Below are 17,431 nucleotides of genomic sequence, written 5' to 3' on the forward strand. Positions count from 1 at the left end.
TCCCCTACTCCCTATTAATGCACCTAACACTACGGGCAATTTAGCATGGCCAATTCACCAGACCAGCACATCTTTGGACTGTGGGAGGAAGCCGGAGCACCCGGAGGAAACCCACGCAGACACGGGGAGAATGTGCAAAATCACGCAGTCGCCCAAGGCTTGATTTGATCCCAGATCCCTGGCGCTGCGAGGCAGCAGTGTTAACCACTGAGCCACCATGCCGCCCTAATTACAATTCCTTATCATTAAAACAGATAAAAGGTTACTGTGCAATCAAAATTAAATTATTACATTTATTTTACCTTCTCATCTTTTTTAGTGAATGTTCCATTTGTTCCACATTTCTTGTTGATTGCTTGAGCAACACCAACAACCTGGTAAGATAAAATAATTAAACAGATGCTAGTTATAGCTATGTGCACAGTAACTCTAACGAAGGTTCATACCATTGTGTTGGAAATCTAAAATAACAAAGTACATGGAATAGTTAACAAAGCCCGATGAAATTACTGAATGTGTTGCATTCTGATTCCTGTATATTCATTATGTTTTGACTGTAACACAACTTGTCTAGCTGCAACTAAGAGAAAAAGCAACCAATAAAATTCAATGACTTTAGTGGAATTTCCCATTCTTTTTAAAAGTATGGAGGGGTGCGAGGAGGATGGGAGGTAACTCATCCAGTCAAACACAACCAATTCCCAGCCAATCAGCTGATGAAGAACTGCTGGCAAGCTTTGGCGAGTTTCTTGGCAAATCACAGGCCTCAAAACTGGTTTCCAGGATGCCAGAAGCTGCAAGCTAATCAGAGAGAAACAATCTCTGGATTATAGATTGAGGTTGACTCCTTGGGGGATCCAGCTGACTGAAGGTAAATTACTTTTACACAGTTCTTGCAAGGTGGGGTGGGTGTAATAAGGAGCAAGGCAGAGGGGTCAGAGGCAAAGGCAGAGAGTGACTTTCAGAGACCACCCTGTTTCTCCTCTCCCCATCCATGCCTCCGATTGCTCACAGATTGGGGAAGTAGATCCCTCCCAAAACAGGAATTAAGTTACTCTGATTTCACTATTATTAAACTGACTAACATTCTCCCTGTCTGAGGAGATAGGTGGTCAGGGAGGTGGTGATTTGAACCCCTTACCTGACCCCTGAGGACATTAATTGGTGATGGGTCGATAAAGTATCTTCTCACTTTTTTACCCATAACTTAGTGAACTACTGAAAACAGAATTTCTCTCCAGAGTCAGAGTCACAGAGACATAGATTCATACAGCATGGAAACAGACCGTTCTATCTAACCAATCCATGCCGGACATAATTCCAAACTAAACTAGTTCCACCTGCCTGTTCCTGGCCCACATCCTTCCAAACCTTTCTGATTCATGTACTTATCCAAACATCTTTTACACGTTATAATTACCCACATCCACACTTCCTCAGAAAATGCTATTCATATGCAAACCACCGTCTCTGTAAAACATTTGCTCATGTCTTTTTCAAGTCTTCCTCCTCTCATCTTAAAATACCCCCTGGTCATGGAATCCTGGGGAAAACACAGCTACCATTACCTCTATCTATACTCTCATTATTTTATAAACTTCTATAAGATTGCCTCTTAACCTCCCACACTCCAGTGAAAAAAGACTCAGACTATCCAGTCTCTCTTTATAACTCAAACCCACCATATCTGGCAACATCCTGGTAAATCTCTGCTAAACCCTCTCCAAATTAATAATATCCTTCCTATAACTGGCCAACCAGAACTGAACATAATATTCCAGAAGAGTCCTGTACAACCTCAACATGACATCCCAACTCATATACTTATAGGACTCACTCATTATTTTCCCTTCTCACTGCCTCTCCCTCCATCTCCAGGGAGGAGAAAATTGTCCCCCAAGTTTGACTCCCACTAAAAATTATTTCCTGAATCTTTTGCTGGATGTTCAACTGAAACCAACCAAGTTGAATATGGATAACATGTCAAGCATAGAAAAACAATAAGCCAGTGTATTCAGAGTTTGCAAGAAGTAGCATGTCAGATTTTTAAATAAACAGTTTATTTTAGCTTTTGGTTTTCTGAAGCTGGATAGAAGAAAACACTAAGATATATTTTCTGATTGATCCTCTATCATGCAATAGTTGGTTGAAGTGTTCTGAGGATATCCTCAGCTGTTACTACACTCACCCAACATGATGCTATTTATATTGCTCCACACATTGACTTTGCAATGCGATCTCTGCCATTCCACAGAGAAGATTGTTGAGTGCACGTAAAGATGGATGAAGATGAAGCCAGGGAACTATAGCCCAGTGAGCCGGACGTCATTGGTGGGTAAGTTGTTGGAGAGAATCCTGAGGGACAGGTTGTACATGTATTTGGACAGGCAATGACTGATTAGGGATAGTCAACACGGCTTTGTGTGTGGGAAATCATGTCTCACAAGCTTGATTGAATTTTTTGAAGAAGTAACAAAGAGGATTGATGAGGGCAGAGTCATGGACCTGATCGAGATGGACTTCAGTAAGGCATTTGACAAGGTTCCCCATGGGAGACTGATTAGCAAGGTTAGATCTCATGGAATACAGGGAGAACTAGCCATTTGGATACAGAACTGCCTCAAAGGTAGAAGACAGAGGGTGGTGGTAGAGGGTTGTTTTTCAGACTGGAGGCCTGTGACCAATGGAGTGCCACAAGGATTAGTGCTGGTCCACTACTTTTCATCATTTATATAAATGATTTGGATGTGAGCATAAGAGGTACAGTTAGTAAGTTTGCAGATGACACCAAAATTGGAGGAGTAGTGGATAGCGAAGAAGGTTATCTCAGATTACAACAGGATCTGGACCAGATGGGCCAATGGGCTGAGAAGTGGCAGATGGAGTTTAATTTAGATAAATGTGAGGTGCTGCATTTTGGGAAAGCAGACCTTAGCAGGACTTATGCAATTAATGGTAAGGTCCTAGGGAGTGTTGCTGAACAAAGAGACCTTGGAGTGCAGGTTCATAGCTGCTTGAAAGTAGAGTTGCAGGTAGATAGGATCGTGAAGAAGGCGTTTGGTATGCTTTCCTTTATTGGCCAGAGTATTGAATACATGTTGTGGCTGTACAGGACATTGGTTAGGCCATTGTTGGAATACTGCATGCAATTCTGGTCTCCTTCCTATTGGAAAGATGTTGTGAAACTTGAAAGGGCTCAAAAAAGATTTATAAGGATGTTGTCAGGGTTGGAGGATTTGAGCTATAGGGAGAGGTTGAATAGGCTAAGGCTGTTTTCCCTGAAGCATCGGAGGCTGAGGGGTGACCTTATAGAGGTTTATAAAATCATGAGGGACATGGTTAGGATAAATAGAAAAAGTCTTTTCCCTGGGATGGGAGAATCCAGAACTAGAGGGCATGGGTTTAGGGTGAGAGGGGAAAAATATAAAAGAGACCGAATGGACAACTTTTTCATGCAGAGGGTGGTATGTGTATGGAATGAGCTGCCAGAGGAAGTGGTGGAGCAAGTACAATTGCAACATTGAAAAGGCATCTGGATGGGTAAATGAATAGGAAAGGTTTGGAGGGATATGGGCCGGGTGCTGGCAGGTGGGACTAGACTGGGTTGGGATATCTGGTCGGCATAGACGAGTTGGACTGAAGGGTCTGTTTCCATGCTGTACATCTCTATGACTCTATGGTACATGCCCCTTTTCACAACAGTAGCTGCCTTAATCCAGCAAGTTTTTAAAAGGTCTTAAGTGTATGGAATAGTGAACAGTGAAGTGATTGGGTGAACAAGTAGAAAAAGCTTCCAGGACACCATTTTGAAGAAAAGCATCAAAATTATGCGCTGGCCTATAGTTATCCCTTACTCAAGATTACAAGCAACAAAATTATCCAATAATTTTCCATTGCTGTTTGAGGCATTTACTCTGAGCAACTACATTTCTTACATTACAATAAAAGAAATCGCTGGATGTGAAATGCTTTGGGATCTCTTTAAAGTGGATGTAGTCAGAAAAAGGTTTTAGCATGGATGAAGATCTCACTTGTCTCTTCAAAGCAACACAGCAAGTTTGAAGCAAGCCTGGAAGGTGTTGGATTAAGAAGGTATAGCAGATGATCAGTGCTACTGACAGTAATAGCCTCATGGGATATGTTCCTGTTTGTGGCCTTGCAGCTGGTGGAATTGCTCTGGTTCTGGAAGACTGTTGACCTGAACCCTGTGTCTTTATTTCCATCTGACTGCTATCAAGGAAGTTAATAACACCTTTTCCTATCAATTTGTATTGGACGATACTTGCAGTCATCCATAGATTTAGCTAAACCTGGCTGCACTTCTTATTGCACTTCCTTCTTTATAAGAATCAGAAATAAGGAGAAATTTCCACTGGAAATCAGTCTCAATTTTATGAAAATGCTGGGCCACTAAGTGCAATGTCTTCTGACCAGCAAAGAGAGAAAAAAAGACCAAAACACGAAATTTGACATTTTTCATGCCTCTGCACATGTTAAATGTTGCTGTGGTTCTGTTCGCCGAGCTGGAAGTTTTTGTTGCAAACGTTTCGTCCCCTGTCTAGGTGACATCCTCAGCAATGAGCACTCGAGCTACAAATCTTCTCACAAACTTTGAATGTTAAATGTTCTTTAGTAGAATGCACATCAAAACGCACAGTTCTCTACACCTAGCAGGAGGATTTTCCAAAGCAAACGTTAGGGGGGTTTGGATATGTATGGCAAGTTATGTGTTCCACAAAGTGATGTCTGACCAAGTTGAGAACTGTTTTCATGCTATTTATAATACATTCAAACAAAATATATATACATGATAATCATAGATATACTAGGCTCAAGTGAGTTTTGAGAAGATTTGTAGCTCAGGTTGAGATTCTGGATGCAAGTTTGCTCGCGGAGCTGGAAGGTTCATTTTTAGACATTTTGTCACCACACTAGGTAACATTATTAGTGAGCTTCCAGTGAAGCACTGGTGTTAGTGACCCGCTTTCTATTTATGTGGTTAGGTTTCCTTGGGTTGGTGACACCATTTCCTGTTCTTTTTCTCAGACGGTGGTAAATGGGGACTAGATCAGTGTGTTTTTTTGACAGCGTTCCAGTTGGAATGCCGTGCTTCTAGGAAGTCTCGTGCATGTCTCTGTTTGGCTTGTCCAAGGATGGGTGGGTTGTCCCAATCGAAGTGGTGTCCTTCCTCATCCATATGTAAGAATACTAGTGAGAGTGGGTCATGTCTTTTGGTGGCTAGTTGATGTTCATATATCCTAGTGGCTAGTTTTCTGTCTGCTTTGCGCAATTAGATTAGATTCCCTACAGATTAAATTCCCTACAGTGTGGAAACAGGCTATTTGGTACAACCAGTCCACACTTACTCTCTGAAGAGCAACCCACCCAAACCCATTCCACTACATTTACCCCGGACTAATCGGCCTAACACTATGGGCAATTTAGCATGGCTAATTCACCTGATCTGCGCATACAGTCATAGTGTCATAAAGATGGTCATCATGGAAACGGACCCTTCGGTCCAACGTGTCCGTGCCAACCAGATATCCCAACCCAAGCTAGTCCCACCTGCCAGCCCCTGGCCCATATCCCTCCCAACCTTTTATATTCATGTACCCATCCAGATGCATTTTAAATGTTGCAATTGTACCAGCCTCCACCACTTCCTCTGGCAGCTCATTCCATACACGTACTACCCTCTGCGTGAAAAAGTTGCCCCTTAGGTCTCTTTTATATCTTTCCCCCTTTCACCCTAAACCCATGCCCTCTAGTTCTGGACTCCCCCACCCCAGGGAAGAGACTTTGTCTATTTATCCTATCCATGCCCCTCACGATTTGATAAATCTCCATAAGGTCACCCCTCAGCCTCTGATGTTCCAGGGAAGACAGTCCTAGCCTATTCAATCTCTCCCTATAGCTCAAATCTGCTAACCCTGGCAACATCCTTTAAATCTTTTCTGAACCCTTTCAAGTTTCACAACATCTTTCCGATAGGAAGGAGACCAGAATTGCACGCGATATTCCAACAGTGGCCTAACCAGTGTCCTGCACAGCCACAACATGACCTCCCAACACCTGTACTCAATATTCTGACCAATAAAGGAAAGCATACCAAACATCTTCTTCACTATCCTATCTGCCTGCGACTCTACTTCCATGAACCTGCACTCCAAGGTCTCTTTGTTCAGCAAAACTCCCTAGGACCTTACCATTAATTGTATAAGTGCCGCTAAGATTTGCTTTCCCAAAATGCAGCACCTCGCAGTTATCTAAATTAAACTCCATCTGCCACTTACTAGTCACTGGCCCATCTGATCAAGATCCCATTGTAATCTGAAGTAACCTTCTTCCCTGTTCACTACACCTCCAATTTTGGTGTCATCTGCAAATTTGCTAGCCATGCCTGTTATGCCCAACTCCAAATCATTTATATAAATGACGAAAAGTCGTGGACCCAGCACCAATCCTTGGTCACAGGCATTCCAGTGGTCACAGGCCTCCAGTCTGAAAAACAACCCTCCACCACGACCCTCTGTCTTCTACCTTCAAACCAGTTCTGTATCCAAATGGCTAGTTCTCCCTGTATTCAATGAGATCTAATCTTGTTAACCAGTCTCCCATGGGGAACCTTGTTGTACGCCTTACTGAAGTTCATATAGATCACATCCACCATTCTGCCCTCATCAATCCTCTTTGTTACTTCTTCAAGAAACCCAATCGAGTTTGTAAGACATGAATTCCCACACACAAAGCCATGTTGACTATCCCTAATCAGTCCTTGCCTTTCCAAATACATGTACATCCTTTTTTCTCAAGATTCCCTCCAACAACTTGCCCACCACCAAAATCAGGTACCCTGGCTTGTCCTTACCACTCTTCTTAAACAGTGGCACTACATTAGCCAACCTCCAGTCTTCCAACACCTCACCTGTGACTATCGATGATGCAAATATCTCAAAAAGGGGCCCAGCAATCATTTCCCTAGCTTCCTACAGAGTTCTAGGGTACACTTGATCAGGTCCTGAGGATTTATCCACTTTTATGTGTTTCAAGACATCCAGCACGTCCTCCTTTGTAATATGGACATTTTTCAAGATGTCATCATCTATTTCTCTATATTCTACATTTTCCATGTCCTTTTCCACAGTAAACACTGATGCAAAACATTCATTTTTTCTCCCCCATCTCCTGCAGCTCCACACAAAGGCTGCCTTGTTGATCCTTGAGGGGCCCTATTCTCTCCCAAGTTATTCTTTTGTCCTTAATGAATTTGTAAAAATCCTTTGGATTCTCCTTAACTCTATTTGCAAAAGCTATCTTATGTCCCCTTTTGCCCTCCTGATTTCCCTCTTTAGTATACTCCAGCTGCCTTTATACTCTTCAAAGGATTCACTCGATCTATCCTGTCTATACTTCCTTCTTTTTCTTAACTGAACCCTCAATTTCTTTAGTCATCCAGCATTCCCTATACCTACCAGCCTTTCCTTTCACCCTGACAGGAATATATTGTCTCTGGACTCTCATTATCTCATTTCTGAAGGCTTCCAATTTTTCAGCCATCCCTTTACCGGTGAACATCTGTCCCCATACAGCTTTTAAAAGTTTTTGACTAATACCGTCAAAATTAGCCTTTCTCCAATTTAGATCTGGTCTATACTTTTCCATCACTATTTTAAAACTAATAGAATTATGGTTGCTGGCTCCACAGTGCTCCCATTGACTTTAAACCTAAATGCATAAACAAAAAGCAGGTCACTAACGCCAGTGCTTCACCGGAGGCTCACTGATGATGTTACCTAGTATGGTAATTAAATGTCTGAAAGCGAACCTTTCAGTTCACCATCAAACTTACATCCAGATACCAGGCTCTGATTTGATAGCTACAGTGGATAAGGAGTCCGTTTTGTGTATTTATATCAATGTGCTCTTAAGACTTGTTTTTATTCTAGCGTGCAGAGCAGTGTAGTCCAGTAGTCTGGTGTAGTGGTGGTCTATTCTTCCAGATTGTTCTAACTCCATCCATATTGTGCTATTGATGTTCAGTGATATGCTCCTCCATAACAACATTAGCAAGGTAACTCCAAGGTCCTGAAGTCTTTACACAACAGGTCCTAAAATCAGTCATGACATAAATAACCAACTAAGCTGCTTTGGTGAGTGTTGGTTAAGGGACAATTAATAGGCAATGTATATTTTTTCTCTTTAATAGGATACAGATTTCAAGAATAAATTATAACAAATTGCTCTTATCTAATCAATGCATTTTATTCAAAGTAGATGAGGGGAGACTTCAATCAAATAACATATCTTTGGCAGAATTAATCGAATGCAAATGGAAACAAGCATTTGAATTTTGAAGCACATTAGTCTCTCTAATTTATGTTCCAGCTGCACAAGAAATTGTGAGCCAATATTATTTATAGAAATTTTTCTTCTGCACAAATGTATTTAGATTCTCCTATATGAAACTATACAAAACGCTAGCCGCTCTTGGAACTTTGTGTACAGTTCTGGTTGCCATATTTCTGGAAGGATGTGGAAGCATTGGAAAAGGTGCAGAGGAGATTTACCAGGATGTTACCTGGTCTGGAGGAAAGATCTTATGAGGAAAGGCTGAGAGACTTGGGTCTGTTCTCATTGGAAAGAAGAAGGCTAAGAGGGAAGTTGATCGAGACATACAAGATGATCAGAGGTTTAGATAGGGTGGACAGTGAAAGCCTTTTATCTAGGATGATGATGTCAGCTTGTACGAGGGGACATAACTACAAATTGAGGGATGATAGATTTAAGACAGATGTCAGAGGCAGGTTCTTTACTTAGAGAGTGGTAAGGGCGTGGAATGCCTGCCTGCCAATGTAGTTAACTCAGCCACATTAGGGAGATTTAAACATATGGATGATGATGGGATAGTGTAGGGGGATGAGCTGAGAATAGTTCACAGGTCGGCGCAACCTGTTCTGCGCTGTATTGTTCTATGTTCTGTGTTCTAAAACACATTCTGTGCACTAATTATCAGTAGCCAGAAAATCACATGAATTCAGAAATATATCACAAGAACTATAGACTGGTGAGCCTGATGTCAGCGGTGAGTACGTTGATGGCGAGATTCTGAGGGACAGGATTTACATGCATTTGGAAAGGGAAAGACTGATTACGAACAGTCTGTGTGTGTGTGCGTGGGAAATCATGTCTCACAAATTTGATTAGACTTTTTTGAAGAATTGACAAAGAGGATTGGTGAAGGCGGAGTGGTAGACTTCAAAAAAGCATTCAACAAGTTTTGCATGGTATACTGCTTACCAAGGTTTGATCACATGGAATCCAGTGGGATCTAGCCAATTGCATAGAAAATTGGTTTTCAGATAGGGTATGGAAGGTGCAAGTGCAGGGTTGCTTTTCACACTGGCGGCCTCAAGGATCAGTGCTGGGTCCACTACTTTTCGTCATTGATATAAATGATTTGGATGTGAATACAGGAGGGATGGTTAATAGCGGACAATGAAGAAGATTATCTCAGAGTACAATAGGACCTTGATCAGAAGGACCAATGGGCTAAGGAGTGGCAGATCATGTTTAATTTAGATAAATGTGAGGTGTTGTCTTTTGGCAGACCAGGCTAGGACTTATACAGTTAATGGTAAGGCCTTGGGGAGAGTTGCTGAACAAAGAGACCTAGGGATGCAGGTGCATAGCTCCTTGAAAGTGGAGTCTCAGGGAGACAGAGTGGTGAAGAAGGCATTTCATTGGTCAGTGCATTGACTATAGGAGTTGTAATGTCATGTCACAGCTGTACAGGACATTGCTGACACCACTTTTAGAATATTGTGTTCAATTCCAGTCTCCCTGCTATAGGAAATAAGATAGAGTCATAGAGTCATACAGATATACAGCATGGAAACAGACCTTTCAGTCCAACTCATCCATGTCAACTAGGTATCCCAAATAAATCTTGTTCCATTTGCCAGCACTTGGCCCATATCCCTCTGATATTCATAAATGAATCCAGATGCCTTTTAAATGTTATAATTGCACCAGACTACACCACTTCCTCTGGCAGCTCATTCCATACATGCACCATGCTCTGTGTGAAAAAGTTGCCCTTTAGGTCCCTTTTATATCTTTCCCTCTCACCTTAAAAGTATGCCCTCTCGTTCAGGAGTCCCCCATTCCTAGGAAAAGACCTTGCCTATTTACCCTATCCTTGATCCTCACGATTTTACAAACCTCTGTAAAGTCACCCCTCAGCCTCCATTGCTTCAGGGAAAATAGCCCTAGCCTATTCAACCTCTTCCTGTAGCTTAAACCCTCCAACACTGGCAACATCCTCGTAATGTTTTTCTGAACCCTTCCAAGTTTTACAAGTATAGATGTCCTTCCTATAGCAGGGAGACCAGAATTGCACGCAGTCTTCCAAAAGTGGCAACATCCTGGTGAGTCTCCTCTGTACCCTTTCCAATATGTCCACATCCTTCCTATAATGCAGCGACCAAAAGTATACGCAGTACTCCAAATGCAGCTGCACCAGAGTCTCGTACAGCTGCAGCATGACCTCATGGCTTTGAAACTCAATCCCTCTATCAATAAACACTAACACACTGTGCGCCTTCCTATCAACCTAGTAGTAACGTCCAGGGATCTATGCATATGGACACCGAGATCTCTGCTCATCCACACTATCAAGAATCTTACCATTAGCCCAGTACTCTGCATTCCTGTTACTCCTTCCAAAGTGAATCACCTCACACTTTTCCACATTAAACACTTTTTGCCAGCTCTCAGCCCAGCTCTGCAGTTTATCTATGTCTTTCTGTATATTCTTCAGCATTATCCACAACGCCACTGACCTTAGTGTCATCCGCAAATTTACTAACCCATCCTTCTACAGCTTCATCCAGGTCATTTATAAAAATGACAAACAGCATTGGCCCCAAAAGAGATCCTTGCAATACACCACTAGTAACTGAAGATAGGGGAGACACTAAAGAAACATGCAAGATCAAGCTTAGGGCAATGTTATGAACATAGTTGATGTTAATATAGGATAAGTCAGATCCCACAGTAAAACATGGAACCTAACTTTATCTATTTTTAACTATGGTGATCAGTTACAGAACACATCATAAGATTATACTGTATACATAAAATATAAACTGTTTATCAAGCATGAAAAAAAAACACTATTGCTCTAGCTAAAAAGGTTGGAAAGATATCAGCACAAAAACCAGGAAAAGGATTCAACCTCATGCTATTCCTTTTATCCTAACAATACCCTCATAAACATCTCAGCCCAGCAAAGATTCACTGTCTCCACACAATTGCAAAACTGTAACTGCTATCCTTCTGGCAAGTTTCTGTGTATTTACTGGGTGCTTTGCTCCTTGAGACACCCTGAGACAATTAAAACAAAACCTCAAACTAAATTCACTATTACTTTAACTTCAGAGGAAATGTATGTGATTCCTAATCTCAATTTTTAGGAGTATTGCAGGATTTCGTGCCACACATCTTACCTCTCCTGCTTCCACTCTCTGACCTACACATACACTGTTTGCCTTCTGGATTTTTCAGTTATTCTGTATGTCTGGATCCCTACTGGTAGGCAAAAGCACAATATTTCTCTAATGTATTAAACCATCTGCATCCAAACCCTAAATCTTCACTACACATTTTGCAAATCCACATCAAAAGTACAATTATGCAACTCTACCTCCAAACTCACAATCAACTCCAAAAATGAGCTATAAGCAATATTTTCCCTTCTTAACACAAGAAAATGTAACTTCAAGGTTTATATCTTTCCTAACAGCTATCTACAAGAAAAAATACCGAGGTATTATTAAGAGGCCTTTTCATTTTCTACTATAATCCCTCACTATATCCGTTCTACTTACACAGATTTTATCTAGCAGTAAAAATGTATTTTACATAAAATACATCAAGACTTTGCATGAAAGTCCTATCCTACATAAGTCAATTTTGATCATGAAATATGAGTTTCTGGAATATTTGCTCTTTATTAAACAGTTGTTTTGGTATTGTTTCTTCCTGTCCCATGAATGATTGTACAGCTGTAACATTAAATCCAAATGAAACAGTCTCAGGTTTTTGATGTGGAACTTTGCATTAACGGTTAGAAGATTGTGCACCATATAAATAAGTCTCCGCAGTACTGTTTAACATGTAGACTTCAAAATGTTGTGATACCAATACCAAACTCAAAGTCTTTTTTCCACAGTTGAAAATTTCTACAGGAAATAATTCAAAATTTGAGGAAAGTGATGGACTAATCTTTGATCCTGAATATGCTGTGATATATCTGCATCAACACCAATGTCACTGACATCAATAGCAAATTTAAATGCTTTAATATAATTCAGTACCACTAAAACTGATATGATAATTTGTATAGTTTTCAAGTTGTCAAAGGCACTCTGACCCTCCTCTATTCTTTAGAATTCCATGCCGATCTTTAACAGTACCGTCAGGGGAGCCAATGCAGTGCTGAAATTCAGACTAAACTTCCAGTAGAATCTATTCAAGTCTATGAACTACAAAATCTTTCGTTCATTTTGTCTTAAATACTGGCAAATCTAAGATAACCATATATTTGCTTCTCTGGATGCTACTTAGCCTTGTCCCACATTGTAGTCCAAATATGTGACTTTTACTTTGGCAATTTGAGAACCAAGCTTAGTACCAAAGTAGCTGTTTGTTGCAGAATGATTATTTTGTTGAAATGTTGTGAATGGTCTTCCCAGTTTTGGTTGAACACAACAAATCATCAATAGAGACAATGCAGTGGTTCAAGTAGAAATGTCACCATCTTTTTTTCAACCACAATCATGAACAAACAATAAGTACTCAAAATCCTCAGACCAAGTTGTAAAAGTTGAGATGTATCTGTAATCTGTTAAAAGTACAGAAACAAAGGATACATAGTGAGTAAGTAATCCACAATGGGGTGGGGACAATTTAAGAATTGGGTGATCTGCCTATTTCTCCTCTACATAAATAATGAGAATATGAGAAGTCTGAATCATTCTTTTTGTTTCAAATGTAGAAATATATTGTTACATGACTCTAACCTATGAATCAATGTCTTCAGGCACAGCAGTTAAATTCACAGATAGCATAATGCTGCAAACAATTCTCAATGAGCTCAACATGGTTTGCATTTAGTTAATCAATTACAAAAATGACATTTTGTTATGTAGTATGTTACACTTTATCTACCAGTTCAAGAAAATATTAGTTAATACATATAAAAATTTAAAAATAGGAGACGTGTCTATATTTTTGATGAGATGAGGTGGAACTTGTGAAACACAACTTGAAACAGACCGAGCAGTGTTATGTCAACTTGCTGCTCACAATGTTATCAGACTGTGAGGCAATAATAGAAATAGAATTCCAGCTGTATTGTCAAAACAGCTGATTTCAAATTCCCTAAAGTTATGTTGAAGCTGGACAGTGCACTGTCAGATCATACCCGAATAATGTAACATATACAGTTCTAGTCACCACAACATTAAAGGTCATCAGAGCTTAAAGGTACTGAAAAGTACAGAAACAAGACTCAGCCAATCTGCTCATTTTATCACATCACAACTGAATCATAACTCATATAGTGTCAGAAAATGACAATCACCTCATCTTCGTGATTCTTTATCGGCATCGACAGAATACTCTGTGTCTTGTACCCTGTGATCTGGTCAACTTCTGCATTGAATCTGGGATCCTGTGAGGGTTAGAGAACAGATCTGTAAGAGTTTAGTACATCATTTGTACAGAGAGATGCAAATATATTAAGTGAATGGCCTATACAAACTGATTTTTGATTTTGGATGATTCCCATCTGTTATGTATTTTAGCCTACTATTTGAAATTGCAGCAACAATGTCTGTCTTCTTCCTAAAAGGATATGTAACTTTGCAGATAGTTTTTCATCACTTCTAGCATGTCACAATTATATCTTAAGAAGGCATTCTGCTCAAAAATAACCACCTACTGAGCAGCAATGTAGACCATATGGTCAAACGAAAATAATACTGGAAATTGATAATGTGATGGTTTATACTGGCACTCTCCTGTACTTGATATTTTGAGAGGTTTTTTTTTCACAATCTGGTGCTGATACAGCCTATTTGTAACAGGAAATGAAGAATTTAGAATTAACAGCAAGATTAAAACAACAATACATTGATTATGTTATAAAATATAATTAACCTCACTCTGAAGTCTTTGTTAGTTCTGTGTTAAAAGAGAAGCTGTCTTCAAATAATATTGACATTCAATTGATTAAAAATAAGCATAATTTGAAAAAAAACTTGCAAATATAACATGTTTTGTTTTACATATTTTCCCCCAGTTGAGAGTACATGATGCATGGTGGCACAGTGGTTAGCACTGCTGCCTCACAGCGCCAGAGACTTGGGTTCAATTCCCACCTCAGGCAACTGTGTGGAGTTTGCACATTCTCCCCGTGTCTGTGTGGGTTTCCGCTGGGTGCTCCGGTTTCCTCCCACAGTCCAAAAATGTGCAGGTCAGGTGAATTGGCCATGATTAATTGCCCATAGTGTTAGGTGGAGGGGTATATGTAGGGGAATGGGTCTGGGTGGGTTGCGGGTCGGTATGGGCTTGTTGAGCTGAAGGGCATGTTTCCACACTGTAAGTAAGTAATCTAAAAAATTATCAGCGGAAGATTTACTACTAAATAGGTATAATTCTGAAATAAATGCATCTTTCACTAATCAGTGTTTTCACTGATTCCTGTACTGATTATTCAATATTCAGGAACAGTTCCACTGTATATTATTTGAATTAGTTGTAGTCATTAGTTTTGATGTCTCTCTCTGCAGCTGTCACATTGTATTCTGCACTCTGCTACCCTGATGCATTTTATACTGTGTGATCTGTCAATATAGCATGCAAAACAACACTTTACGCTGTATCTCAATACATGTGACAAAAATAAATCAGGCAAACAAACAATTAATCAACCAATCATCATGGTGATCTTCCATTAATGTTTAAACAACGACTTAAGTAATAAAGAAATCATGTATTTTTCTAAAATGAAACAACTATATAAAAAGCAGAGCAGTAAAGATTGAAAGCTATTATTTGACTTTTTAAGCACTCTCCTCCTGTCCAATCTAAATGGATATCAAACACTCAAGTTAAGGCATTACATTAAAGAATTTAGATGTTAGGAATTTAAATAAAATTTTGCAAAAGTTTCTATGATTTACAAGAAATTAGCAGGACATGCAAACTACAAAGATAAACTAACCATTACAATGTAATAGGCAGTATTTATGAACAAAATCACCATCATGAATTTAGATTAGATTAGACTAGATTCCCTACAGTGTGGAAACAGGCCCTTGAGCCCAACCAGTCCACACCAACCCTCCAGGGAGGAAACCAGAGCACCCAGAGGAAGCCCATCCAGACACAGGGAGAATGTACAAACTCCACACAGGCAGTCACCCGAGGCTGGAATTGAACCTGGGACCTGGTACGGTGAGGCAGCAGTGCTAACCACTGAGCCACTGTGCCACCCACACCCAGGACCTTGGCGTTATTATCACGCCATTATGTGAAAGACGAGATATAGAGTCTTTACATAATTAACTGTCCCAAGGCAGTTCACAGAAGCATTATAAAAGAAAATATTGCACTGAGCCACATGAAAGATATTAGGGCAGATAAGCAAAACTTTGAAGGAGTGTCTTAAAGAGGGCAATAGAGGCAGAAACATTTAGGGGAGAATTGCAAAGCTTAGATCCCAAGTAGTTGAAGGCATGATTGCCAATAGTGGAAGCGACTAGCACTGAGGATATTCAAGATGTCAGAATTAGAAGCACACAGATACTGTAGAGGGTTGTCAGGCTGGAAGAGATTGTAGAGATAAGAAAGAACTTCATAATAAGGATAGGAATTTTAAAATTGGGGTGTTATTTGGCCAGGAGTCAGGGTAAGTCAGCAAGCACAGGGTTTGTGAACAGCATTTGAAATGAGGACAGAGACAAGCAGGGTTCTGGATGACTTCAAGTTTAGAGAGGGTCAAATGTGGAATCTGGGTTGGAGGGTCTTGGAATAGTCAACTTCAAAGATAACAGAAGCATGTCAGGTTTTAGTAGCAGATGTACCGACACAGGGGGATATTATGAAGATGGAAGTATGTGGTCCTAGTGCTATATGTTGAAAGCTTATTTCTGTGTCAAATATAACACAATGCTTAGAAAGAATCTGGTTCTGCCTCATACAGTTGCCAGGGAGAGGGATAGAATGAGTGAAATTTGTGGCTTCTGACTTCCCAAATACTTAATTATTGAATTTAGGGACCATTTACTGAATAATTTGACACTGCTGGGACATTGTCCTGAGAACATTGTAGACACACAACCTCCTTGTAGGCTGGTTTTCAACATTTCAGAAAGCAAAAATCAAAGTTAAATTTGATTTTCTTATAAATAATTCCCAGAGGTGGCAAAATTAACGATTGAAAAAGGGTTACATCAAAATGTTGACTTCACCTCCTGATGCTGCCTGGCTTGCTGTGTTCTTTCAGCCTCCTGCCTGTTGACTTTGAATAGGAGAAAGTGAGGACTGCAGATGCTGGAGACCAGAGTTGAAAAATGTGGTGCTGGAAAAACACAGCAGGCCAGGCAGCATCCGAGGAGCAGGAAAATCGACGTTTCGGGCATAAGCCCTTCTTCAGATTCCTGAAGAAGGGCTTATGCCTGAAAAGTCGATTCTCCTGCTCCTCGGACGCTGCCTGGCCTGCTGTGTTTTTCCAGCACCACATTTTTCAACAATTGTTGACTTTGAATTCCAGCATCTGCAGTTTTTTTTTGTCTTTAACTTATATTAGTTCTCAAAACACTGAAATCCATGGAAAGACTCTGATCTTTTTTCTTCTTTAAGATTTGATATGCAAAGCGCCTTTCTTTGGACAATAGAATCAATGCGAAAAACACAACTGCAATTGCATTGTCTGAAGCCACTGCACTGAGCTTTTCTGAAGTTCCTGTAAAGTGATTAAGTCTACATCTGTGCAGTCAAAGGAACCTGAGTTGTTCGTACCTCATATGCATCTTTAATGTTCAGAGGCTCTCCTGTAGCTGCTACATATCCAACAATTCCTTTGTTCCATTCTAATCGGATGCAATTGTTTGAAGTTTCTTCAGGTGTGGAACCTTCTGCAACATCGAAGAGCTGACTCACAAGAAACTTTTCATTTGAGCTGTCCTCGTGCACGAGGAAGAGTGAATACCTGTCAGCAGCAATGACTTCATTGATGTGGAGAAAGATTTTGTGACAGAGCACTGTAACATCCAAATGGCTGGAAATATCCTTGACAAGCTCTAAAAGTCGGGAACACTGGTCGTTGACAGGTACGGCTTCACAGGCAGGCTTGGGAAAC

The 17,431-nt window shown here is 40.3% G+C and overlaps 1 protein-coding gene across 1 annotated transcript in view; it reads right to left on the reverse strand.

The window, feature by feature from the left end:
• Window positions 1–17,427, reverse strand: part of pde5ab (phosphodiesterase 5A, cGMP-specific, b) — a gene marked incomplete at its 5' end in the record, with an annotated part of 77,892 nt that extends 60,465 nt beyond the window's left edge. The window contains 3 exons of the mRNA XM_043700718.1: window positions 303–374; window positions 13,649–13,738; window positions 17,092–17,427. Coding sequence (XP_043556653.1) covers window positions 303–374; window positions 13,649–13,738; window positions 17,092–17,427 — 498 coding nt within the window. The remainder of the gene's footprint in view (window positions 1–302; window positions 375–13,648; window positions 13,739–17,091) is intronic.
• Window positions 17,428–17,431: the final 4 nt, after the last annotated feature.

Source organism: Chiloscyllium plagiosum, chromosome 1 (assembly GCF_004010195.1).
Source record: "Chiloscyllium plagiosum isolate BGI_BamShark_2017 chromosome 1, ASM401019v2, whole genome shotgun sequence".
In the NCBI taxonomy this organism is placed as follows: domain Eukaryota; kingdom Metazoa; phylum Chordata; class Chondrichthyes; order Orectolobiformes; family Hemiscylliidae; genus Chiloscyllium; species Chiloscyllium plagiosum.